The 25,855-nt window shown below is 39.6% G+C and overlaps 1 protein-coding gene across 6 annotated transcripts; it reads left to right on the top strand.

Moving 5' to 3' along the window:
* The first annotated feature begins 1,087 nt into the window (after positions 1–1,087).
* Positions 1,088–25,711, top strand: LOC100552373 (fibrinogen-like protein 1). Of its 6 annotated transcripts, none has more exons than XM_062958325.1 (9): positions 1,088–1,184; positions 1,687–1,785; positions 6,059–6,142; positions 17,076–17,286; positions 19,878–20,037; positions 20,946–21,064; positions 21,498–21,586; positions 21,975–22,165; positions 23,874–25,711. In XM_062958325.1, the coding sequence occupies exons 2-9, from the start codon at positions 1,762–1,764 to the stop codon at positions 24,052–24,054; spliced, it is 1,059 nt and encodes a 352-aa protein (XP_062814395.1). In that variant the 5' UTR covers positions 1,088–1,184; positions 1,687–1,761; the 3' UTR covers positions 24,055–25,711. The 6 variants fall into 6 exon arrangements, with proteins under 6 accessions (XP_062814395.1, XP_062814398.1, XP_008113826.2 ...); XM_008115619.3 differs by having other exon boundaries at positions 1,092–1,184; positions 20,967–21,064; XM_062958328.1 differs by lacking the exon at positions 6,059–6,142.
* The last annotated feature ends 144 nt before the right edge of the window (positions 25,712–25,855 follow it).

Below are 25,855 nucleotides of genomic sequence, written 5' to 3' on the forward strand. Positions count from 1 at the left end.
TATGGCCATGTTCCAGAAGCATTCTCTCCTGACATTTTGCCCACATCTATGGCAGGCATCCTCAGAGGTTATGAGGCCTTTTGTAAACTAGGCAAGTGGGGTTTATATATCTGTAGAAGGTACAGGGTGAGAGAAAGAACTCTTGTATGTTGGAGGCAAGTGTGAATGTTGCAACTCTCCACCTTGATTTGCATAGAATAGCATTGCAGCTTCAAAGCCTGGCTGCTTCTGGCCTGAAGGAATCCTTTGTTGAGAGGTGTTAACTGGCCCTGATTTTTTCTTGTCTGGAATTCCCCTGTCTTCTGAGTGTTGTTCATTATTTACTGTCCTGATTGTAGAGTTCCTCACAACCTCTGGGGATGCCTGCCATAGATGTGGGCGAAACATCAGGAGAGCATACTTCTGGAACATGGCCATACAGCCTGGAAAACTTACAGCAACCCAGAGAGAGAAAAGCTGGCATGAAGAAAATCAACTCCAACCCTATCTGCACTGCCATATAATCCAGTCTCCAATCCCAGGTTATCTGCTTTGAACTGGATTATATGACAGTGTGGATTCAGATCACCCAGTTCAAAGCAGATATTGTGGGATTTTCTGCCTTGATATTCTGGGTTATATGGCTGGGTATCCAACCTGGTTCATTATAAGGCAGCTTCCCATGTTTTTATTAGTTAAGAACTTAAAGAAACAAACCTTTTCTTTGGTTTTTTTTTTTAAATCATGTCAGAAGTGACTTGAGAACATACTGCAAGTTGCTTCTGGTGTGAGAGAATTGGCCGTTTACAGAGACGTTAAGGGATGCCCGGATGTGTTACCATCCTGCTGGAAGGCTTCTCTCATGTTTCTGCAAGCTAGAGCTGACAGACAAGATCTCACCCCGTCTTGCGGATTTGCACCAACAACTTTCAGGTCAGCAAACCAACCTTTAGGTCAGCAGTTCAGCTGGCTCAAGGGTTTAGCTCATTGCGCCACCGTGGCTCCTTCTCTGGGTTAGAATAATAGGAAAAGGGCTGAAACACCAGCTTCTGAGAAGCACTTAGTAATAAACATAACCTATTGTCAGACTTCACTTTGCATTTAAATTTAGCAGAGCCCTGCAGACAGAAGCAGCTGCAGACCTACTTCAGAAACTAAAATCATCTATATTTTAATCCTTGGAGAGAAACTGCATTATTCTATGGGTAAGTCAACCAGTTGCTTGTTTTTGGAAGAATTAGACTGAACTGTATGTAGCTCAGGAAATTCTGTCCACCATAATAATTATTCAACTGCTCCTATATGGTGTTGGATCAAAGATGTATCAGGCTGCAAGCCAGATGTCATATTTTCCAATTACAGCGGCAAGTGATCAAATCGGGGCAAATATCCTGCTGATATTTATCTTGGGCAGTTAGTTTCATGGTGAAGGCATATCTTCAGCTTTCTCCCTTTATCTCCGTATCTCCCATGTTCCATTTCAGAAGGAAAAATAACAAAAAGCAATTTCTGCAAGTCTTCAAAATATTTAAAACACTTTTTCCCATCACGTAAGAAAACACATTTCTAATTTTTCCCTACTCTTCTCCAAAGAGTTTCTTTTACATTACAATCACTAGAGGGAGCCCAAGGTATGCCTAATTTGGTCTTTTAGCCATTGAAAGTTTTGGTACAAATACTGTATATCTATGTTTATATTTTTTTTAGAACCACAGTCTATTCTCCACTAAGACTTAGGAAGGAAAACTCTTATGATGTGGATTCAGGGTCTCCACTGTTCACATGCACCAGGTGACAACACATGTGGTAAGTATTTATATATATTTTTTCTTTTAAATTTCTGTATTATATTTTGTAGAAGCTTTATAAACACAGCAAATTGACTCTAGTGTTTGTTAGACACTCATCTAAGGAAGTTCTGTCATTGCGTTTGAGTTATCAGACATTATTTTCCATTGGTGGGAAAAAGTCCAATTTAACAATGCATGGTGAAGGGAGAAAGAATCCCATACTTTAAGGAATACACACAAAACACATATACTGCAGTTGTTACTATTATGAAATAACATGTGCCATTGCTTCTGGTTACCCTAATCACTGATGCATGATAAACTGTACGTTCAACAATGACAAAGATCTGGAAATCTACTGAACGGGACATTATCCAGGAGTAGGCAAGAGACAGGTGTGTCCTACTTTACTCTTCTCTCACCTGCCATTTACCTTTTGGTAAATCACCTTTCCTCCCTTCACTTCTACCCCCAACAGTGTTCCTGTCCTTTTCTTTTAAGAGTTGTCTAAACCTATTTATTCAGTATTTCAATACTTTCTCCTACAACGTTTCTCAGTTGGTTGGAAAACATCGTTCTTGGAGAAATTTCCCAGAATTTGAGAAATTACATTTTAAGAATAACAAATAGGCAGTGCTAAGTAATTTGTATAAATTGTTAAAGAATTTGGGGGAGGTTTTTTTAAAAAAAACAACAGTCAAGCTAAGCAGGCAACACTTTAGTAAGATGAGTCTTTTGCCTATTTGAGATGGCTTTGGAAACATATGTCCTTGATTAGATTGTGATAGAATTTAAAACTTTTGTAAAATAACAGCGTAAATAATAGCTAACTTTGAGTGGATTGAATATGATTTACTCAAGTGTTATTGATGATCATTGGGGTTTGAGGGTAGCAAATTAATCACATATGGGCAATCCCTGAGTTACAAACATCTGACTTACAAATGACTTATAGTTAAGAATGGTGGAGAGACAACAGTGAGAGAAATCTACCTCTCAAAGGGCAAATCCACTCCTGAAAGAATTATCACAGGGTGTGGTGGGTATGTTTTCAATATTTGGATTGTTGTGGAAATAAGGATAAATTCTGGTTGTAAATAAAGCACTATCAGGCCTGTCTGATAAGAATTGGCTTTTGATGTCAGCAGACAATGCCAAGGTAGACTGAAAGTATTTAAGGCACTATGGATTATACGTATCTTCTCTTCTCAGCACAATACAAGACTCAGCTTGGCAGGAGCTCAGTAGAATCAATGCTGTGTTGCCATGGGTGTGACTCCACTTTCATTGCGCTAAGGCTTATAGAAGGGGTTAAGTCTTGAGAGATTTGCTCCAGGTCTGTAAGACAAATCTGAGGTTCCACAGTGGGGTTTCCTTACATTTTTGCATTATGTTGTAAGTTAATTATTACATGGGAATTAAAAAAGAAAGAAATAACATTGTAGTAGCATCGGAGGCAAAGTTGTAGAACCTAATAATTGGAAGTTCTGACCCCATGAGCCCATCTTTCCTTCTTCTCAATGATCTTGTCCAAGCTTTAAGTTTAAGTCAGGATAGTTTTCCAGATGATGCTGGATCATAGCTCCTATCATTCCTTATCATTGGCTATGCTGGCTAGAGCTGATGACAATTACGAATAATATCTAGATCAGGCATGGGCAAACTTTCGGCCCTTAAGTGGCTGAGGGTGAAAAGGAAAGAGCCTGAGGCTGTTAGGAATTATGGGAGTTGAAGTCCAAAACACCTGGAGGGCGGAAGTTTGTCCATGCCTGATCTAGAGAGAACCACTTCCTCATAACTGACTGAGAATATTTTTCCAAATGTTTACCTATCTTTGTATAACTTAAACATAATTTGCTTGGGGTTTTTTTCAAAAAAATTGAATGTTTTTTTCTAACCACATAACATGCAATCTTTTCTTATTATTATTCTTAATCTCCTCCAGTTCAGTTTTCAGACAAAACATAGAACTAGAATCCATTTTCTTTGCACCCAGATCCTATTGAGAAAACTGAAATATCTCTTTTCAGAAGCCTTTTAAAAACTTTATTAAGAATTTACTTTGACAAGATTGTTGTGTGCGTTGTGTAGAATTTTTTTATTTTAAAAATATGATCACATTTATGTAATTCTAATTGTTGCCAGAAGATTTAGTGTATAAAGTGTGAATGCAATAGTAGCAAATGATTTGCTATTGTAAAATATTTGGAAAGGAACAAACAATACATGGAGATTTGCCTATTCCGGGAAGAGGGAGGAATTTTGGCAAACTTTGGCTCTTTCAGAGGGTTCCAGAATCTCAAAGGGGCTATCTTTGCAGAGAACAAAATGTTCTGAGTTTGTTATGATGACTGCGTCTTTTTGGAGAGAGCTTATAACTGTTATCCACTTTTTTTGCTACACCGATAAGATTATTAGAGTTCACACTTATTAAAGTGAATAAGCCAAATGTGGATCTGCAAAAAAAAAAAGAGTCCTGAAACACAGGGAACCATAGATTATATTATATACTACAGTATTCAATTATGACAAAGTAGCATTCCACATTAACAGCTGTGCTTGGATCTTATGGCATCCTAATATTTGGACAATGGTCACGAGGGACGGCAACTGTTTGGCTGTGAATTTTAAACTCCTTCCTCTGAACTGCAAATCCCATTATTCTGTTGTTGGCATGGCAGTTAAAGTGGAATCATGGTGCTATACCTGTATCGTGATATAAGCTGCATAATTAGCTGTATCTCTCTATGATGCATATTGCTGCCCTACTCAACCAGATATGCCTTTGTACAATATTATTTGTAGTCTCTGTATTTATTTCATGGTTTAGAAAACATAGGTGTATTTATTAGGTAGCTGGGAAGCTTCCTTTCGTAGCACCATGAATTTTTAGGGTTTCTTAGACAACAGATATTCAGAGGGTTCCTGTGAGTTTTCCGGGCTGTATCATTCTTTTCTGACATTTCGCCCACATCTATGGCAGGCCTCAGAGGTTGTGAGATCTGTTGGAAACTAGGCATTTGGGGTTTATATATCTGTGAAAAGTCCAGGGTGGGAGAAACAACCCTTGTCTGTTGGAGGCAAGGGTGAAAGTTTCAACTGGCCAGCTTGATTAGCATTGAATAGCCTTTAAGCTTCAAGGTCTGGCTGCTTACTGCCTGGGGGAATCCTTTGTTGGGAGGTGTTTAGCTGGCCCAGATTGATTCATGTCTGGAATTCCTCTGTTTTCTGAGTGGTGTTCTTTTTTTACTGTCCTGATCTTAGAGTTTTTAAAATATTGGTAGCCAGATTTTGTTCATTTTCATGGTTTTCTCTTTTCTGATGAAATTGTCTGCATGCTTGTGGATTTCAGTGGCTTCTCTGTGTAGCCTGACATGGTGGTTGTTAGATGGCCCAACATTTCTGTGTTCTCAAATAATACACTGTATCCAGGTTAGTTTATCAAGTGCCCTGCTATAGCTGACTTTTCTGTGATTGAGATTATTTGATGAAATAATCTTGCCTGTAGCAGGTTCACTCGTGTGTGTCAACCGATGATCCCATCAATGGAAGCCAGGAAGTTAATGGAAGGGAGTTGTGGTTTACATAAACACAATAGATATCCCATCAGACTTGGGCACCTCCAGGCTTTTATACATTAGCAGGCTTAGCCCTTTTCCTGTCCAAAGACAAGGTATTAACCAAGGCAATTTTATACATTTGGAGTTCTAATTACACTTTAAGGGTTTATTTCATTTGATATAATTTATACAATTTCATAAACGTGGATGTCACATACAAGAGGAAATATATCTGGCCAGACTTTTTCATAGTTGAGGAGGAGTGTTATTTTGATATTGCAAAATTGGTAGAAAATAAATAAAATAAAATAAAATAATGTTTAATTAATTTCTGTCCATTTGTGTTCAATTATGAGGGAGTCCGTTTCTCAATAATAATTCTTCCAGTGCAGATTCTGCCAAAAAAAACCAAACTTTCCAGATAGACAGAGGACAAGGAAGAATTGTAGGACTGGGAGGGCAGAAAAGGACTTGCTAAAAAAGATCTTCTTCAATAGAGGCTTTCTTAACTTATATATAATATGTACTTGTACAGTCCATATCAATATTAGGAAATGGAGAGAAAATTGCTGATCCTTATAACTTTGTGTAATATTACAATAATATACTGTGTTAATATAGTAAACGTTTTGGGGATAGCTATTGTCTTGAAAGGTGACTAAGAAATTAATTCAATGCAGTACAAATATATATGTGTATCTAAAATGATATATTATTCTCCCCACATAGTTCAATAAAATGAACATCATAATGAGCCAGCTGTTAATTCTGCTGTTCTTTGGACCGTTTTGTTTGTCTGCACCTCGACTTTCGGTATGTAAAAGATGCACAAGACAAGCTACTAAGAATCCCTTTATAATTGGTTTTATTTACTATTATAGAGGTTAAATCTGTAGAACTGTAACTACTGAATATATAGTAATATTGTTAAGGAGTGCCACATTTCACACCTATGGGTACAGATGCATCTTGACTCCAAGTTTGTTTGTTTTTTTATTATGGCCCACAGTAGTTTCCTTTTTAAAAATTACAAAAGTAGGTTAATCACTCAACAGCCTCTGTTTAAAAGCCTCCAAGGAAGGAGCTTCCACCACACTCCAAGGCAGAGAGTTCCACTGCTGAATAGCTCTCAGATGCATTAAAAATGTTCCAGGTTCTCCCTTCTCCTCCCATGTTCCTCCTTGGTTCCTCACATTCCTTCAATGGCCATAAACTAGAGTCCAAAATGCAAGAGTAGCTTGCATTTAATCACCTTAGTAGAAGAGGAGTGTAGGGGAAGAAGCAGAATCTGGCCCTTGCCGGTTTGTTGTAATTCAAGTCATTTTTGGCTTGTAGCATCCCTATAATGCCCACTGCATACATCTCCCAAAAATCCCAGCCAGTTTAGCAGCTCTTGGGATTTCTGGGAGTTGAAGGCCAAAACATCTGGGGACCCACAGGTTGAGAACCACTGCTATAATGGGATTTTCATGACAAGACTTGCTCAGAGCGGGTTTGCCATTGCCTTCCTCTGAGGTTGAGAGAAAGACTGACTTGCCCAAGTTCACCAGGGGGTATCCATTGCTGAACAGGAATTCAAACCCTAGTTTCCAGAGTTATATAGCCCAATGCTCAGACCACTGTACTGTGCTGATCCTTCCTTGTAGGCTCAGGTAAAAGAAAATTCTGTAGCATCTCCCATCAGGACCTTTAGGGCTTGCCTACACAATCACTTGTAGGAATTAAAATGTAAATTATTGATAAAATAAACTTATATTTATTATTGGTACCCCCAACCAAATTGGTGCTTGCTTTCTCTCTCTTCTCTGCAGCTTGTTTCCTCTTATATGCTCCACTGAAAACATTGTTTCATTTCTGTTCTAAGGTTTATTTACAAATTTCACTAACACATGATAAGTCTAGAGTTTCTTTTAGTTGGGTTTCATCCCTGGACTGCAGAAGTGTTTATGTCATCAAGTTTCTAGTTCTCAGTGAGTAGCTAGACTACAGGACAGGGCTAAGCTGAGGGATTTTCTTTGGGGATTTGCCATTTGTCATTACTGCTAGCCACTGTCTCCTCCTTCTTTGATGGCATAATAATGAAATTTCTGTGAGGGAACTTCCTCTTAAATTTAAAACTGCCCCAGGTCGACCATGCAATCTCTACCATTTTAGGGTCTCTTCCTTTCTCCTTGTGATATGCATTGTGCCTCTCTGTAGGCAAAATGTAGCTGCATGGATATTTTTACCTTCTACTTTCCTTAGAAGATGAGGTTTAGTAAGCTCCAAGACCTTTTCTGTCGATAATGTGTTTCTTTTATCTCAATAAATATTTTTGAAACAAAGTTCTGACTCTACAATCCTGAGCCATCCTGAGGAATAGAAGCTTATTCTTTTGCCCCACACATAAGTTTCTGATGGTTATAGACTTTACTTCTGGTACTCTGCTATATTTTGGTGGAAATGCCCCAACTGAGAGTCAGATTCCCCAACATTTTTTCCTCACTTCACTTTCTTACACTTTCCTGGCCCTCACCACACAAACGGAATTCTTGGAACACAAGCAGCAGAGGCTCTGCGCCTGATAACGGAAATGCACACTGCCATCAGTTGTTGTCCCCAGTCATTAATTGCAGCCCATGAATCTGTTACACTATTCTGCTTCCAAAACACTGCAAGCAATAACAATGATGATTTTTTTTTTTGTGAATGCAGACATGACATCTCTCCACTACAAGTGGTAATTTTTCTCCTTCAATTGAATTAACAAGATATTTGGTTGTTAGGTGGGTGATTGGTTAAATTCTGGCCTGTGCATAGATTAGCATGAGGCCCCTATGTTTCCAGGGGCTCCGGGCAACTGCTCAGCATGCCCATGCATTAAGGTGGCACTGTCTCCCAGCTTGTGTGTTTTTCTTCATTAATTGTTTTAGCCATCTCGACTCCATTCTGATGTTGCTTGGTCACTCATATCCCAGATTTTGTCTATGAAATGTTGGAGGGGGTGTTACCAATGCAGAAGAAAGATTCAGCTGCCACTTCTGTCAGCATCTGTACATGGAATGGAAAGGGGTGCCATATTGGCATCAGGAAGCAAGCTGTCTTTTCCTTGTCCTATATGGCACTGTTCTGCCTCCATGCTTAATTAAATGAACTGGAAGGACTCATAGCACGAAGGACAGATTGGAGACTGTAGTTGTGAAACAAAATATTTTATTAATAGACAAAATTGATCTCTTTTCCTCTTGATGCCACTATGAAGTCTCTTGTGAGGAAAGAAATCTTTGAGTCTATGCAGTTCTGGATAGATATTGCCACAGAGTATAAAGTCTTGTTATGACTGGATTCTTTGTATCTTTGAGATGACTTCAATGCAGTGTTGTTGACATGGCTTTCTCTATTGCTGTAGTCTATGGCTTTTTAATCTAATCTGGGTACAGTTCCAACGTGACGTGAATTTCTGTGATCCTTTTACTTCCTACACTTCCTTCCAGTGCCTCACCAACTGACAAATTCTAACTGACAAAAATAACTGCCATTTCAGGCTGGCAGGAGCCAAGGCTAAGCTCCGCCCCTTTGGAACCTTAAAGAGACAGGGCAGCAGGTAATGTTTTGCCTCCTCGTGGCAGGACACTCCCCACCTAAAACTTATCAATAAGTTTTACCCCCTTATTAATAACAAATAACTAACACAAAATATCAACTATTAACTAATCTAATGCAGATTATGGTCACACTAGCTTATGGGTTCATTCCTGTGAAACATTAATACAAGGTCTGTGATCGGCCTCTCTAATATTCTGGATCCTGTTGTCTTTGTAGTCTTCACTCTTACCTTACGTACCTGATGGTCTCCACCTGGAATTACCTGGGTTATTACTGCCAATGGCCACTTTCTTCTAGGCGTGTCCTTTTCCTTCATCAAAACTATATCGCCTATGCGAAGGTTCTCTTGGACTTGCTCCCACTTGGATCTTCTTTGAAGTAGAGGCAGATATTCTCTTTTCCATCGTTTCCAAAATGTATTGGCTAATGATTGCACTTGCTGCCATTGTTTACGATGGATGTTCTTCAGCTCTGCTGCAATAGTAATGTCTTTCCATTCTGGTGTCTTGAAGGTCAACAAGGTCGCTGGTGTCAACACATTTGGATCCTCTGGATCTGTTGATATTGGTGTTAGAGGACGGCTGTTAATTATAGACATCACTTCTGCCATAAGGGTGATGAGAATCTCGTGAGTAAGAATGGTAACATTTAACAACATGGCATCAAGAATTCTTCTGACGATACCTATCATCCTTTCCCATGCTCCCCCCATGTGAGATGCATGTGGAGGATTGAATAGCCATTTGCAACCTTCTTGCTTGAGGAATACTTGAACATCTGGATCTAACACAGACCTCTCTGGACATTCTAGATCTTTACATGCGCCTTTAAAATTCGTACCACAGTCCGATCTCAGAAGTTTCACTGGACCTCTAATTGCGAAAAAACGTTGTAGAGCATAGATGAATGATGTTGAATCCATGGATTCTACAAGTTCGATATGAACAGCTCGTAAGGATAGACAAGTAAACATTACTGCCCACCTTTTGTTGTTTACTACTCCTCCTCTTGTTCTTCTAGTTACTATTTCCCATGGACCAAAAATGTCGACACCAACATTAGTGAATGGTGGTTGTATAGTGACACGGTCCCTTGGTAAGTCAGCCATGATTTGATGGGGATGTTCAGCCCTAAGTCTTTTACAAATAACACAGTCATTAACAACTTTAGTGACCAACCTTTTCATTCCCACTATCCAAATTCCAGCACTTCTCACTGCTCCTTCTGTAAAGTGTCTGCCTTGGTGATATATTTTAGCATGATAATGTCTTATGAGGAGTAGTGAGATATGATGTTTAGCCGGCAGTATGTAAGGATGTTTCTCTCCCAACTTAAGTTTGGCCTGGGCTAAGCGACCCCCAACCTTTATTAGACCGGAACTGTCCAAGAAGGGATTGAGATACCTTAAGGTACTTGACTTTGGTATAAGCCGGTGATGTCTAAGGCACTGTAGTTCACTTTTGTACACTTCTGACTGCACAATCTGGATAATCTTTGATTCTGCTTCTTTTCTATCCTCTACAGAAGTAGGTTCGTTGTTTTTATAGTTGACGAAGTGTAAGATCTTAGCTATACTTATAACTAGTCGTTTCCAGGATGAGAATTTAATGAATCTTCTTGAGAACAGATCTTCCTGAGACTTTGATATGTTGGTGCTAAGTGTTCTTATCTCTTTATCTTCTTCTGGGTTACAGAGTTTGAATACTTGGTCCTTTGGAGGCACATATTTTGGATCCTTTAAAAAGTCAGGACCTTTCAACCAATGCGAATTCATAAGCTCGTGAGCATAAATCTCTCTTGTGGCTTGGTCTGCTGGATTTGATTCTGAAGATATGTAGCACCACTGATTAGGTTTAGTTATCTGGAGTATTTGGTCTACTCTATTGCTAACGTATACATGGAATCTTCGTTGGGTATTATATATATAACCCAAAACAATTTTACTATCTGTATATAGTGTGATATCACTGAAAGATAAGTCTATTTCTCTTTTAATTATTTCTACAAGTTGTGTAGCTAACACTGCTGCACACAGTTCTAATCGTGGCATTGTATGACCATGTAATGGTGTCAACTTGGCTTTTCCCATTACAAACCCTAAATAGGGCTGGTCTCCTTGCAACACTCTAAGATAAGCTACAGCGGCAATTGCTTTGTTGGAAGCATCCGAAAATACATGAAGCTGTAACTGTTTTAAGTTGCCTGAGACAGGCACATATTTCCTAAAGACTCCAACTTGTTCTAAAGCTATAAGAGAAGACGTCCACTTTTCCCATATAGACCTCTCTTTTTCTGAAAGAGGTTGATCCCAATGTTTCACTGCATGGGTTAATTCTCTCATCAGGCATTTTCCTTTAATAACGACTGGTGCAGCAAAACCAAGTGGATCATAGATACTGTTTATAACAGATAATATACCTCTGCGTGTAAAGCTCTTTTGGGTGTTTGGTACTCGAAAGATGAATTTATCTTCCAGGATGTGCCAACATAAGCCTAGACTTCTTTGAACCGGCATAAACTCTTGTCCCAGTTCTAGTGTTTCCATCCCCTTTGCTCTATCTTCTTTGGGAAAGGCTAATAAAACTTCGAGGCAATTCGAAACTATTTTATGTAATTTTATGTTGGCTGTGGCTAACATTTGTTTGGCTTTCTTAAGAAGGTAGATTGCTTCTTGAGGAGTAGATGTTGACTTTAAAGCATCATCTACATAGAAATCTCTGCAAACAAACTCACATACTTCTGATCCATATTCATGTTCTAAGAGTTGTGCTGTTCTTTTTAGCGCATAGTTTGCTATGGCTGGTGATGGACTATTACCAAAGACATGAACACACATCCGGTATTCCTGTATTTCAGACATTTGCTGGGGGTCCTTGAACCACAGGAAACGAAGAAAGTCTCTATGGTCATTTCTGACCCAAAAGGAATAGAACATTTGTTGGATGTCTGCCATAATTGCAACTGCTTCTTTCCTAAAACGTAGAAGTACGCCAAGAAGATTGTTGATTAAATCCGGGCCTGTCAATAGAACTTTATTTAGAGATGTTCCTTTAAATAGGGCACTAGAGTCAAACACTACTCTGACTTGTTGGGGCTTTTGTGGATGGTACACCCCAAAGAACGGTAGGTACCAACATTCTTGCTGCTCTTTGAGGTTAGGAGCCCTCTCTGCATGACCTCTATCTATCATAGTGTTAATGAATGCAATAACATCTTTCTTTAATTGAGGTTTTTTCTCCATGTTCCTCTGGAGAGCATTGAGGCGTTGCATCGCCATGATGCGATTATTAGGCAGTCTGTTTCTATCCTCTTTGAAGGGTAAGGGTGCAACCCAGTTACCTTTTTTATCTTGAACACATTCTTTCTCCATTATGTCTAGGAAACGCCGGTTTTCTTTGGACAAAGCTATTAGGTTGTCATGAACTGTAGTCCTAAATACTGAAGATTCTGAATTCTCGGTGTTTTGGAAACGTATTTGGATGTGATTCGGACAATCTAACATCTGTGTAGGACGTCCATTTGGCATGAAGCCTGTGCAAAAGGTTCGAGCATGAGAAGGCAACCTTTTGCGGTTTAAACATACTGGACCTAGGATAGTCCAGCCTATCTCTAGTTCTTGAGCTATTGGTGCTCCTGGTCGACCTTTTATTTGCTTTTTAACTGAAAACAAGTCTGGACAGTCTATACCAATAAGCAAAAGAATCTTTGCGCCAGGGTCGAATCTTGGTAACTTATGTGCCATGGATCTTAGGTGTGCATGACTCATAGCTATTTCTCTTGTAGGGATTTGTCTTTCATCTTTAGGTATATTTTGGCATTCTATGAACGTTGGTAACCTAAATTGTTTCATGCCATCAATAGTCCGGAGGATGAATCCAGATGCTACTCTCCCCACCATGACCTGATCTCCACCACAAGTAGTCATAACGTATTCTACCTCTTTTGATTGAATTTGAAAGATGTTAAAGAATTCAGGTGTTGCTAGGGAGGTGTCACTTTGAGAATCTAAGGCAACGTACATGCGTTTAACTTGATCTGGAGAGTTTTCAGGGTAGACATCTACCAAGCAAATAGGATGACATGTTCGTTCTTTTCCTGCTTCTCCACACAAAGCTGTGCAAGTTGATGTTGCTATCTTAATCTCCTTAGGTTGTGGTGTTTCCACAAGAATACATTCTGACTTTTCAGAGTTCTTTCCTTTCTGATGAGGTGTTGTTTCGCGGTGTAGTGCAGAGCAATGTTTTTCACTAAAGCATTCTTGACATTTCACTTTTCTCCTGCACTCCTTGGCTATGTGGTTTCTGAAAGTACCACATTTAAAACAAAGTCTTTGATCTCTGGCAAAGGTTAAACGCTCTTCATAAGGTTTGCTCCTGAATTCTTTGCAGTTATTCAGATCATGTGCTATTTGGTGTACTGGACATATTACTCCTGCTGATGTCTTTGTGTGATGTTCAACTGATTTGACCTTGGTTTCAGTTTTTCTAACTGTGACTTGTGGTTTGCTTTTGGTTTCTATGAAATGTTTCCTATCCTTTTTATTACTTTGATATAAAAGAGGGAACCCCGTTTGCAAATCATTCTTCTCTCTAGCTGATCTTAAGAGAAACTTCACTAAATGTGTAAATGGTGGGTATTTCCGTTGATGAGTTTCTTTATAAGAGAAAACTTCCCGGCCCCATACCTCCTTCAGTGAGAAAGGCAGTTTATCAATAATCTCTTGTTGTGTTAAATATTGATCTAAACATGCAAGCCCTGGTAAATCTGGATTTCCCTTAGCTGCCTCCAATTCTTCAAGCAAATCTGCATAATCCCATAATTTCTCATATTCCCCTTTTGTAAATGCAGGAAACGATTTAAGCTTTTGCAGAAGCAACGTTTCTATCTGTGCAGATGATCCATAACGTTCATTGAGACGGTCCCACACTCGATTTAAGGCTGCATGTGGGTTATTTATGTTTGCTGCATAAATTCTCTTCACCTGTATGGAAGAAGCAGGTCCCAACCAAGCGATCAATAAATTTAACTCTTCCTCTACAGGCAATTTTAGTTGCTTGAGAGCTGACTGAAATGTATTCTTCCACAACATATAATCCTCTGGCTTATCAGAGAATTTCTGAATGCCTCTGTCTGCTAAGTCCCTTCTTGGGTTTCTGTAGGAGGTGTAATTTAAAATATCAAGTGGGACTGAGGACTGTTGCAAAGTTGGTTCAGAGTTAGTTTGGATCTGGGGGTTTTCTGGAACCCAACTAGCTGCTTTGGGATTGAGACTGAATGCAGTTGTTGGCATTGTGTAGTTTGACTGTATTGAGTCCTGTGTGTCTACTGGAAAACTGTGCTCTAACTTGGTTTGAGATATATCATGCAATGGAACTGCTGCTTGACTTGCTACTTCTGCATACGGCAAATAATGTTCTTTGGGTGCAGAAACCTCTATAATTTCTGGTTGTGATACAAAAGAATTATTTGCTACTGCACTTTCTCTTGTTAGCACAGGAGGGGCTGCAATATTGATAATTTGGGTATTTAAATAAGAATCCACTTTTGTGACAGGATCTTCTGTTGTAACATCTGGAGGGAATGTATTTCCTAAGAGACCTTGCTCTAGGACTGAGGCCTTTACTTGTAACACCTCAGCCTTTGCAACCTGTGCTAACGTTGCTAGAGCAGCTTCAGTTTTAACTTGACGGGCCTTATTTTCTGCATCCATACCTGCTTGCTTGGCGGCAGCTGCGGCATCCAGTTCTGCCTTCTCTGCAACAATTTGCTGTCTTTTCTTAAGAAACTCTATTTGTTTTACTGCGGCAGCTGCCTCGGCCCTAGCCTTTATGACCAGACTAAGGGATTGGCCAGAAGAACCACTATGAACAGAAGTCCCTCTTGTTCTTTCTGTTCTATGGGATGTGTGAGATGATCTTGATTTGCCTGCTAATGTACACACAGACCTGTTTGACTTTGTATCTGTGTCTTTACTAAATATGTGTTGCACTTGTTCTTCATCAACAGTTTCCATAAGGGAGGCAGGATCTTCTTCTGCCTGACCTTCTGATATTTTGTTAGATAAATCATTCATGATAGTATCAAATTCTAGTTCCCTTCTCTCTCTCTCTGACAACATTTCTTCCTTATTTATTAAAGATTCTGAAGTTTTCATATGCTCAAGCAAAGAGATTATATTATCTGAATATGTTATCCATTCACAGTATTGATGTTGTAATCTTTCCTTACAATCTAATATTTCTTTCTGCTGCCTGAAGCGATGGCTTGCTTGACTCATATCTAAAATTCTCTGCCATGACTTCTGATATTTAGGTTTCAAGGAATCTAGTTTATCTTGCCAGAAGGACAACATTTTTGAGGTAGGTTTAGATATCCTGCTCTTTTGTGAGGAAGAAGCAGACATCTTTAAGTCTTCTGAAGTTTGTGTCACTTTATATTAGACTGAATTGCTTTTGGACAGAAAGGACTGAATAGCCTATTCTCCGTTACTTTGGAATGTAGGTCTTTTATTCTCCTGTTGCTGTCCGTTACTAATAGTCCCTTAAATAAAGTGATCACTAACTTTTAAGATTCTCAGTCCTTTTACTGAGACTTAAAGCTTTTTAGACTTAAAAATAACTATTGTGGTCCTGAAAGCCACATTTTCCTCCGAAAGGGCTTCCCTCAGGTTCCTTCAAAATGGCGCTGCCCTCTATGACTGCACTCTCTCTACAGTCAAAATGGCTGCTTAACTCCTTCTTCTTCTGAGGTAGTTTTCACTTCTCCTCAGGAAGGTCAAAAGAAAGAAATCAACTGCTACTTGGGAAGCTTAAAGAAAATACACTTTTACTGGGGAAGCTCAAAGGAAAATAAATTCACTTTTATTCAGGAAGCTTGAAGGAAAGAAATTCACTTTTACTTGGGAAGGTCAAAGGAAAGAAATTCACTTTTACTTGGGAAGGTCAAAGGAAAGAAATTCACTTTTACTTGGGAAGGTCAAAGGAAAGAAATTCACTGTTCTGCCTCCATGCTTAATTAAATGAACTGGAAGGACTCATAGCACGAAGGACAGATTGGAGACTGTAGTTGTGAAACAAAATATTTTATTAATAGACAAAATTGATCTCTTTTCCTCTTGATGCCACTATGAAGTCTCTTGTGAGGAAAGAAATCTTTGAGTCTATGCAGTTCTGGATAGATATTGCCACAGAGTATAAAGTCTTGTTATGACTGGATTCTTTGTATCTTTGAGATGACTTCAATGCAGTGTTGTTGACATGGCTTTCTCTATTGCTGTAGTCTATGGCTTTTTAATCTAATCTGGGTACAGTTCCAACGTGACGTGAATTTCTGTGATCCTTTTACTTCCTACACTTCCTTCCAGTGCCTCACCAACTGACAAATTCTAACTGACAAAAATAACTGCCATTTCAGGCTGGCAGGAGCCAAGGCTAAGCTCCGCCCCTTTGGAACCTTAAAGAGACAGGGCAGCAGGTAATGTTTTGCCTCCTCGTGGCAGGACAGGCACTTAGTAATGTGTTTTTATTTCAGGCAAGATGCTGGCCAGTGAGCATGTGTTCCTCTAGACTTTATGGGACTGTCACTCCAAGTAATCCTAGCCAGCAGTCAGTGTCAAAGAACTATGGGAGGGAAATGTCCTCCCATACTCCAGCTACATCTGGTTGATGGTATGGCCCTCACCTGTGCTCTATATGACATATAAGAATACCTATCTGTGTGTGCACATAGACACATCAGGATCCAGTACGGTAGGCCCCCCACTTCTATGGGGTTTAGATGCACAGGAAGCCCAGTGAAAATGGAAGAGTCATGAATAGAAAAAAACATTATTTCCAGGCCCTGTTGTTTATAGGCAGGTGATTACAGAATTGTGCTGAAGGACCTAGAGATTTCTAGAGAACCGTTCTCTCTAGGAATCTCTAGGGCAAGCATCTCCAATGTGTGGCCCTTCAGCTGTTTGGGCCCCCAATTCCCGATGCCCTAGCCAGCTTATTCAATGGTCAGGAATTCTGGGAGTTGGAGGCCAAACAGCTGGAGGGCTGCAGTTTGGGCACAGCTCTATGGTCAACATCCAGCAGATGGTGTCCTGCCCAGTTATCTGCAAACATCCAGAGATGGGTCTATGCTTCCTGTGAATAAACATTTTCCTTTCCACTTGCAGGAAAGGGATGACTGTCTGTTGGAAAACAGCAGACTGCGAGAGACATTGAAAACACTCCAAGATTTATCCCAGCTCTATGAATTCCAGCTGAATGATCTCCTGGGGAACAATTACCACAGACAAATAAGCAACGTTTTCTCTGCCAGGGTGCCATCTCCACAAAACACATCTTTGCCCACAACCGGTGGGAGCCTCTTAGTCTATGATCAAGGTAGATTATCCCTGCAAGTGGGGCTTATTCATCAAAGAGCAGTATCTTGCTTTAATTTTACTTTTGTGAAATACGTTACTTTATTTTGGACTGCACTCATTAAACAGATGCTTGCCCTGTCCCTCTTGTAGCTTTGCAATGTGATAATTTTGCTACCAGTGTCATGGTTTTATGTTGACAGATTCTGGAAATCTGTCTTAATGCTTTTAAAAAATCAAATGTTGATGTAAAGAAAATGTATTGCAAAAATATTGAAGAACATTTTTTTCAATATACCATTTTTGCTACCCTAATATATTGCCCAGAAGGTTAGACAGGAATAGGTAATTGTGGTCCTGCAGATATTTTTTTGCTCATATTTCCCATCCGCTGTAGCAAGCAAAGCCAATGGTAGGGCACTATGGGAGATATAGTTTTAAAATATCTGGAGTGATACAGTTGTCAACTCCTGAGTTTGGGCATAGTAGACTTTGAAACTAATGTCCACCATGCCAAATTTTCTCATTTCCTCTGAGCAAATGTGATGTATCAAAGCTTCTCAAGGCAAATGTGGGTTACTGTACTTACCATGTTGCTTTAAATCAGATTCATAGTCATTTTATGTCTACAGCGAAATGGCTATCGCAAATGACGCATCTCAAAGAGCAGGACCTGCTGGCTTCTGCGACATGAAAAGAATAAGGCACTGAGAGCAGTTTATTCCTGTTTGTTTATAATTATTAGAAGGAGCCCCAGTGGCGCATTGAGTTAAACCCTTGTGCCGGCAGGACTGCTGACTGGAATGTCGGCGGTTTGAATCTGGGGAGCGGGGTGAGCTCCCGCCTGTCAGTTTCAGCTCCCCATGTGGTACATGAGAGAAACCTTCCACAGAATGGTAAAACATCAAAAATCTGGGCATCCCCTGGGCAACATCTTTGCAGACGGCCAGTTCACTCACACCAGAAGCAACATGCAGTTTCTCAAGTTACTCCTGACATGGAAAAAATTATTAGAAAGCCTTCCCTTGTTTCTGCTGAGAGTATCTTCTCCTGAGACAAACTCATCAACTCCAGTAATAGATGAGTGCAAGAGTTGTGTGGTGTAATTGTTTGAATGTCGGACTATGACTTAAGAGAACATGTGTAACAGTTCACCAATGTTAATATACTGCAAAATGTATAAAAGCTAACAGCATAATCATATAATGAAAGGGAGATATGAAATCATTTATAGAATGGGGCCATTTCATCAACCTGAGTTATTGCACAGATTCAGTTTCCCTGGTACATCACCCTTTGTTGGAATCACAGACACCTTAAAGGGCCAGACTTAAAAGTGTCTTCAAAACAGAGTTTATTGAAACAAAAGGAAAAGGATGCAGGGATACTTAAATGCAGTTCCACTGGTCAAAAACTCAAAAACCCAAATCAAACCTGGTCCAAAAGGTAAACAGAAATGTAATCCAGATCAACTGGATGCAAAAAGCAACAAGTCAAAAAAGTGCTCTAAGGCAAAACAAAAAAGCACAGTACACAAATGGTTAACAGAGGGAGTTGCAAGAAGAGAAGCGTAGTCAGCCAAAGTCCAAGGCTGAAGCAGGAGGAATCCAAAGCAGCGTTGCTCCAGTGTCTGCAGAAGCAGTGTCTCCAGCCAAACTGGTTCAGGTCCAAACTGTAGATCCAAGTTCAACACCGAACATGAAACAGGCAGCAGCAAGACTACAAGAAACTTTCCCAATACACAGCACCCAGCACACGAACGCACATCAACACCTTGCCTTCTGCAAAGACCCCTGAACCCACTTCTATCTACAAACCATCACCAGAAGATGAACTGACTACCACCCCATCACCATCCCCCACAGCTGCTCCCAGCTCTTCATGTGAATTCCCTTGACTCTCCTTCCAATTCCTCCATCTCTTATCAAGACTTATTTTATTTATTTATTTATTTATTTATTTCCAATATTTCTACCTTGTCCTTCTCCCCGAGGGGACTCAGGGCAGCTTACACAACTGGTAGGATCACTACCAGTACATCATAATACAATAAAATAAGAATAAAACAGTTAAAATAATTAAATAACATAGTAAAATACAATATATAAAAATTTAACACAAATGCAACACCAAATATATATACCAATCATCCATCAGACCTTGTGCAAAAGCCTAAATCCAACCCATGTCAGTGCTAACTGAGTTCATTCATTAAACGCTTGTGCGCATAGCCAGGGGGATTCTTAGATCCCCCTAAGAATCAGTTGGATCCCCTGATTGCCAGTCTTCACTCCCAGAGAACCCCATAAGAGATATCACTAGTTGTTGGTGCCTCACAAATAGCTTGCACTTCTCTTATCTTAGTCCAATCCATGGTGTCTCCTTCTTCTCCTTCACTCATTGACCCATCATCCCCAGAGAATCCCTCAAACGACTCTTCATCTGTAGGTGCTGTAAGTATGTCCCGAATCCTCTTTCTCTGCTGCTCATCATCAGATTCCTGCTCCCGAGTAGCCCTTTTCCCCCTTCTGACACCCATACTACTGTTTGTAACGTTACTCACAAGCTCTACTACAACACCCTTCTTTCTACTTTTAATATTGTTTTGTTTAGATTGTGCAATGGTGTTCAACCGTGGAAAAACTGAAAATGGATACTACCGAATTAGACCCAGAATGGATAAGGAACCCTTCCTTGTGTACTGTGATATGTCAGATGGTGGAGGATGGACAGTGATCCAACGGCGGAGCAATGGCAAGGAGAATTTCTTCAGGTATGCAGTTAATAGCTTATTTGGAATGGATATCTTATTGTTCTTTAGAGGGAGCATTTGTGTATTACCAGAAATGAATCAATGCATCAACATCCCACCCATCCCAAAATACAGGATGTTTTAAAAAGAACTCCCCAGCTTTAATGTATTTATACTTAAAACTAGGGAGTTCTTTTTCAAACACCCCATATATTTGAATAAAATGTGCATATGCTGAAGTCCACCTATAAGTAAAACATTCTAATATTTGAATAGAAATAACAAAGAAGTTCATTACTATATATCCTATGTGCTTGCTTGTTGTACTGTTGATGGACAACTTCAGGGCTTTATTTTCCTATGGTGCATCTATACCAGTGTTCCCAACTTTTGGGCCTCCAGGTGTTTTGGACTTCAGTTCCCAGTTCCCAACAGCTGGTAAGCTGGCTGGGATTTCTGGGAATTGAAGTCCAAAACATCTGGAGGCCCAAAGGTTGAAAACCACTGATCTATACTGTAGAATTACTGTAGTTTGATACTTTAACTGTCATGGCTGAATACTATAGAATCATAGGAATTGAAGTTTTATAAGGACTTTAGCCTTCTTTGCCAAAAAGTGTTGATACTTTATCAAAAGGCAACTCTCATAATTCCATAGCATTGAGCTTTGGTAGTTAAATTAATGTCAAATTGTATTCATTCTACAGTGTAGAAATGCCCCTAGCCTGGGCTGCACAGCCCTTCTGACATTGCTATATGATACGTTTTTAGAGGATGTCTGATACAGCACATTGCTGATGCCAAGGAGGCTAGGGTCTGGTTGGCTGAGAGCACTAGTTTAAGTTCTTTAATGGAAGGAGTTTGGCATGTAATATGAAAACAAGAAATCCTGCATTTTGTATCTGACCTTGGAGCATTGACACTGATAGGTGTGAGTTGCCTCATTGCAGACTGTGGGAAGAATACAAAGAAGGGTTTGGAGAATTCCAGAGCAAAGGCGATGAGTACTGGTTGGGTAATGATAAAATCTATGACCTGCTACTTCGAGGTAGGTAAATCTCTCTGATGTAATTAAAACAGACTAACTTCCATGTCAGTTCATGAGCATGTCAAGGCTTTCTTTTCCCAGTCACTTCTAATTCCAAATGAGCACATTTGCAGGCTAAGCCACATAGAATGGAGAAGAGCCCTGAAGAACTTTCTTGGTGTTGTTTTTTTCATTTGGTGCAACTGTATTGAGGACTCCAATATGATCAGAGCCATAGTCTAATCAGGGATTGGGGAGAGCATGACCCTTCTCTCTTACGCCCTTTTCCTGACCGTGGTGCAATATGCAGTCTGTTTATCCTCTGCATGCACCTTGGTTATGGCATGCTACAGACTTGCACTATCTTTCTATACTTTGAAATCTCTGCAGTGTACTTACATTTACATCTCCTTTTATATAAGAGCGTTTGGCATTATCCCATTTTATATTTTAGGAGAAAACTCGCTGAAAATAGACCTGATGGACTGGCATGGGGAAAAACGATACGCAATTTATGAAGACTTCCAGCTCAAGAATGAGACGGTGTGCGACCTATCTTATAAACCCATTAGCCTGGCAGAATAGCAGGCGGAGGAGGATTGATGGTGCTCTATCAGTATCCCATAGCATTATAATGGAGACAATAACACGTTTTTTTAAAAGTTAAGGCTCCCTGAGTACAGAAGTCTAAAGACTCTAAGCAGTTAATTAATTTTGGCTAAATAAAAAAGGAGTTTATAAACTGGCAAAGCAGTGAACTGTTGGAATAACCACTTGAGACTAGGAAATCTAACAAGTCCTCTTTTTAAAGGAGGACTGCCAGGCTGCCCTGATATTCTGAGGAGGCAAGGTGAAAGCTTCTCCTTACCTGATTTAATGAGTTCAGTTATATACCTGACTTTTAAGAAATGTTTCTGTCATTTTCCTTCAGGACCACTACAGAATATCCTTTGGTACCTTCTCTGGGACTGCTGGGGATGCTTTGTCTGGAGGGAGTAACTTTGATCAACAGTGGTCTGCATCACTCAATGGGATGCCTTTCTCGACTTCTGACAGGGACAATGACAGGTTCCTAGCTGGCAGCTGTGCACAGGAGAGCAGGAGTGGCTGGTGGTTCAATAGGTGAGTTGATGGGTAAGGCAACCTTTTGAAAATAACATCAAGAGCTGCTCAATAAATCAGCACCTGTGCCGTCATATTTGTGAATACAAGATTCTTCTTAAGACTGTCAGAGTCAAATGCAGGCTGTATTGCTGATTCTGGAGAGCCAGTATGATATAAAAAGTTAAGTTTTCTGCTAGGATGTAGAGCTTGGAGATGTGTTTGTTTAATGCAGTGCCTCTTACTAAATATTAATTAGTGCAGAGCAACAGAAATGAGCTACCAGACAGTTCTGGATTAGATTTTTTTTGTTCTAGTCTTTGTTGCCAGTTTGAATCCAGAGCTTCCTCTTCAGGTAACCTGGAAAATAAGTAGTAGATCAACATAACATTTTATTATGGTCCAAAGACTCTTATTGCTCCGTAAGTGTACAAAGTATGCAAAGTTAATAATATTAACAACAGCTGACTGATTTAACACACAATTGGATGAAATTAGCAACAGATAAAACTGATTAAAATATGATAGTTGATAGACACGGCTTCTATTTACAGAAGAGTAGTAAATAGGAAGAGCAAATATTATCTCTCTTCTTTAAAAAAAGGCATAACAAAAAACCCAGAAAACTGAAGACCAGTCAGTCTGACCTCAATCCCAGGAAAAATATTAGAACAGATTATACAAGAGTCTGTCTGCAAGTAGCTTGACAACAATATGGTGATTAGTAGGAGCCAGCTTGGGTTTATAAGGAATAAATTCTTTCCAATTAATCTTTTTTTCCAATCAGGTCACTAGTTAATAGATGGTAAGAATGTTGTGAGTCGTCTTTATCTAGATTTCAGCAGAACATTTGATAAGTTTTCTCATTATATTTTGAGTAGCAAACAAATCAAATCTGGAATTGCTGGGAACACTATCAGATGGATTCAAAGTTGGCTGGAAAACCAGGGTCATTATCAATAGCTCTGTTTCAAACTATAAAGAGCTCTCAAGTGGAGTCGCTCAGGATTTAGTTACTCATATTCATGATAGTGGAAGAAATCCTTAGCAAGTTTGCAGAAGTCACAAAACTGGGAGTGGTGGCTAACACGTTAGAAGAACAGAATGCTGAAGGACATGAGTAAACTAGAAAATTGTGCATAAATCAATAAAAGGAAATTTACTAGAAGCAAATGCAAATTGAGATCCTTTTTCGTACTCCTGACCATTGGGCTCCTGAACCTCGCCTGATAGAGTTTCAATCTACTGTGATTTATATATTTTTTATCTTTAATGTGTTTTATCGGTTTTTGTCTTATTTAATGTTTTGTTTTATTTCTATGTCTTTTTTATCTTTTAGTTTTTATTTTAATTGTCATCATTTTGTTTTATTAAATTACAATGTTTTGTGAGGACATGGGAGAAGGCCTTTTAATGGGTGCACTCGAGCTGGTTTCCCCACCGCCTCTCCTTTCACTAGCAAGCAATGTCCTCCTTATATAACCAAGCAATTGATTACTGAATAGTTGCAAGGAGTCTTTCTAGGATACATGTGAGCTGTACTTTTATCAATGTTATTTTTAACTTTGGTGTAAGTCACTTTGAGTCTTGTGTCAGGAGAAGGGAGGGATATAAATAAAGAAAAAAAATCCCCAAAAAACCCCAGATCTATGTGTTTAAGCTATTCCTTTCCTGTTGATTAATGTTTGCTTTCCATTTTTATTTATTTTTCCTCTCTCACTTCTACAAGATGCCATGCAGCAAATCTCAATGGATTATATTATAAGAAAGGGAAATACACTGCTTCCTCTGACAACGGAGTGGTTTGGTCGACGTGGCGAGGGCTGTGGTATTCCCTGAAATACACAGCCATGAAAATAAGGATCCCTTCTTTTGTGGATGGAGAGAGTGGAGATGGTGAAGCCAACTGAGACAGTTCATCCACTCATCTTTGAAAAAAGACAAGTGCCATGCCAAGAAAGAGAGAGCGAGAGCATTTGTCAGTCAGAATCAACTTAGTTATATGTTGCAGTACGCAAACTGCGGCAGTTGCTTCAAAATGCATGCAGTAAATAAAGTATGCACTAAGGTGCATATCCCATGTTATCTTTTCCTTTACATTTCCCATTACCATTTTATCCCTGTGCCTGACAATGGAAATTGGCTTCCCTGTTCTGCGCACATAACTGCCAAGGAGACATTTCTTCCTCGGGATGGGTTTTTTTGTTTTTTTTGGTTGTGTCAGGAGTGACTTGCGAAACTGCAAGTTGCTTCTGTTGTGAGAGAATTGGCCATATGCAAGGACATTGCCCAGGGGACGCATTTAAGTTTGATGTTTTACCATCTTGTGGAAGACTTCTATCATGTCCCCGCATGGGGAGACAGAGCTGAGAGATGGGAGCTCACCCTGCTCCCCGAATTCGAACTACTGACTTTTGGTTCAGCAGTCCTACCAGCACAAGGGTTTAACCCATTGCGCCACTGGGAGCTCTGGGATGGTAGTGAGGCAGAGCCACTGATCAGCCTCGCCTTGGAAGGCAGGCTTCACTCTCAACCAGGGATGAGCAGTTGTGACATTCCAGATGTTTTGTCTGATAACTCCTGTATCAGCTCTACCCGGCACTGCTAATAGTGACAGATTAAAACATCTGGAAAGCTATAATTGCTGTAGGCACAGGGCACAGTGCCAGCTTGTGGGTATCCTTTTCTGTAAACAACAAAACCAACAGGCTCATGATAACTCCAGTTAGGAAATAGACAGGTCAATATTATTCCCCTCATTTAGAATTTCTACAGTATTCCCAACACTAATTTGCTTTGCTAAAAAGAAAAATATGTTGAAAATGTTTTAAGGGAAGGATGAATTCTAGGCGTAACATCTGTAAATTTAACAAACCAGGTCTTGTTCAGGACCTCGCTAGGCCATTTCCAGCAAAAAAAGGGGGGGGGGGATAGTTTTTCAAAATGACGAAGTTGTCATGTCCCAAGGAAAAACCTTCTCAATACTCCCAGCAACCTGCTTCGGATATAATAAGCATGAGAACTGTGTGGCTCTCCAGATGTTGGACTGTGATTCCAGGCAACCCTAGCCAACATTGCTAATGAAGAGAGATGCTGGGAGATGTAGTCCAGCTTCATCCGCATGGCTGCATGAGCCCTACCCAGAACATGTGCTGATTCTATATTTGAGTCCTTCTCTTCATGCGCCTTTAAGTTTTTGTTGTATCTTCTCAAACTGAGAAAGAAAGAAAAACTGGGATGTCTTCAATGGATGCCTAATGAAACAGAAGCTATGCATTTTTGCAGAAAATTTCAAAAATTTGTATTCTATGTAAATAAGGTTATTTGTTTATATTTGAAACCACAATACTTAAAAAAATACCAAAAGCCTATGAGTCCAGTATGGGTGGAATAAATGCTGGATGTTTTCTTAGCCTTCTACCAAAAAATGAACAGTGATACTGATTTTGAATTCATGTAAAAATGATCAAGTGCCTCATCATAATCCACGCTGAATGAAATAGCATAAAGATGTTATCACAGGAAAATCATGATTACATATAATAAATACAAAACAGTGTGAAGTTATTTTATTTTCCATAAGTATCTACAATTTGTATATTAGAAAGTACAAGTAGAGTCTCACTTATCCAAGCTAAACGGGCTGGCAGAAGCTTGGATAAGCGAATATCTTGGATAATAAGGAGGGATTAAGAAAAAGCCTATTAAACA

The sequence above is a fragment of the Anolis carolinensis genome, chromosome 1 (assembly GCF_035594765.1).
Source record: "Anolis carolinensis isolate JA03-04 chromosome 1, rAnoCar3.1.pri, whole genome shotgun sequence".
NCBI classification, from domain to species: Eukaryota; Metazoa; Chordata; class Lepidosauria; order Squamata; family Dactyloidae; genus Anolis; species Anolis carolinensis.

Bases quoted from the DNA above. Each gene is read 5' to 3' on its own strand.
- LOC100552373 (XM_062958325.1), top strand. From the start codon at position 1,762: ATGCACCAGGTGACAACACATGTG. The intron at 21,065-21,497 runs GTAGGTAAATCT...TTTATATTTTAG, and splicing joins CTATGACCTGCTACTTCGAG to GAGAAAACTCGCTGAAAATA. The intron at 22,166-23,873 runs GTGAGTTGATGG...CACTTCTACAAG, and splicing joins AGTGGCTGGTGGTTCAATAG to ATGCCATGCAGCAAATCTCA.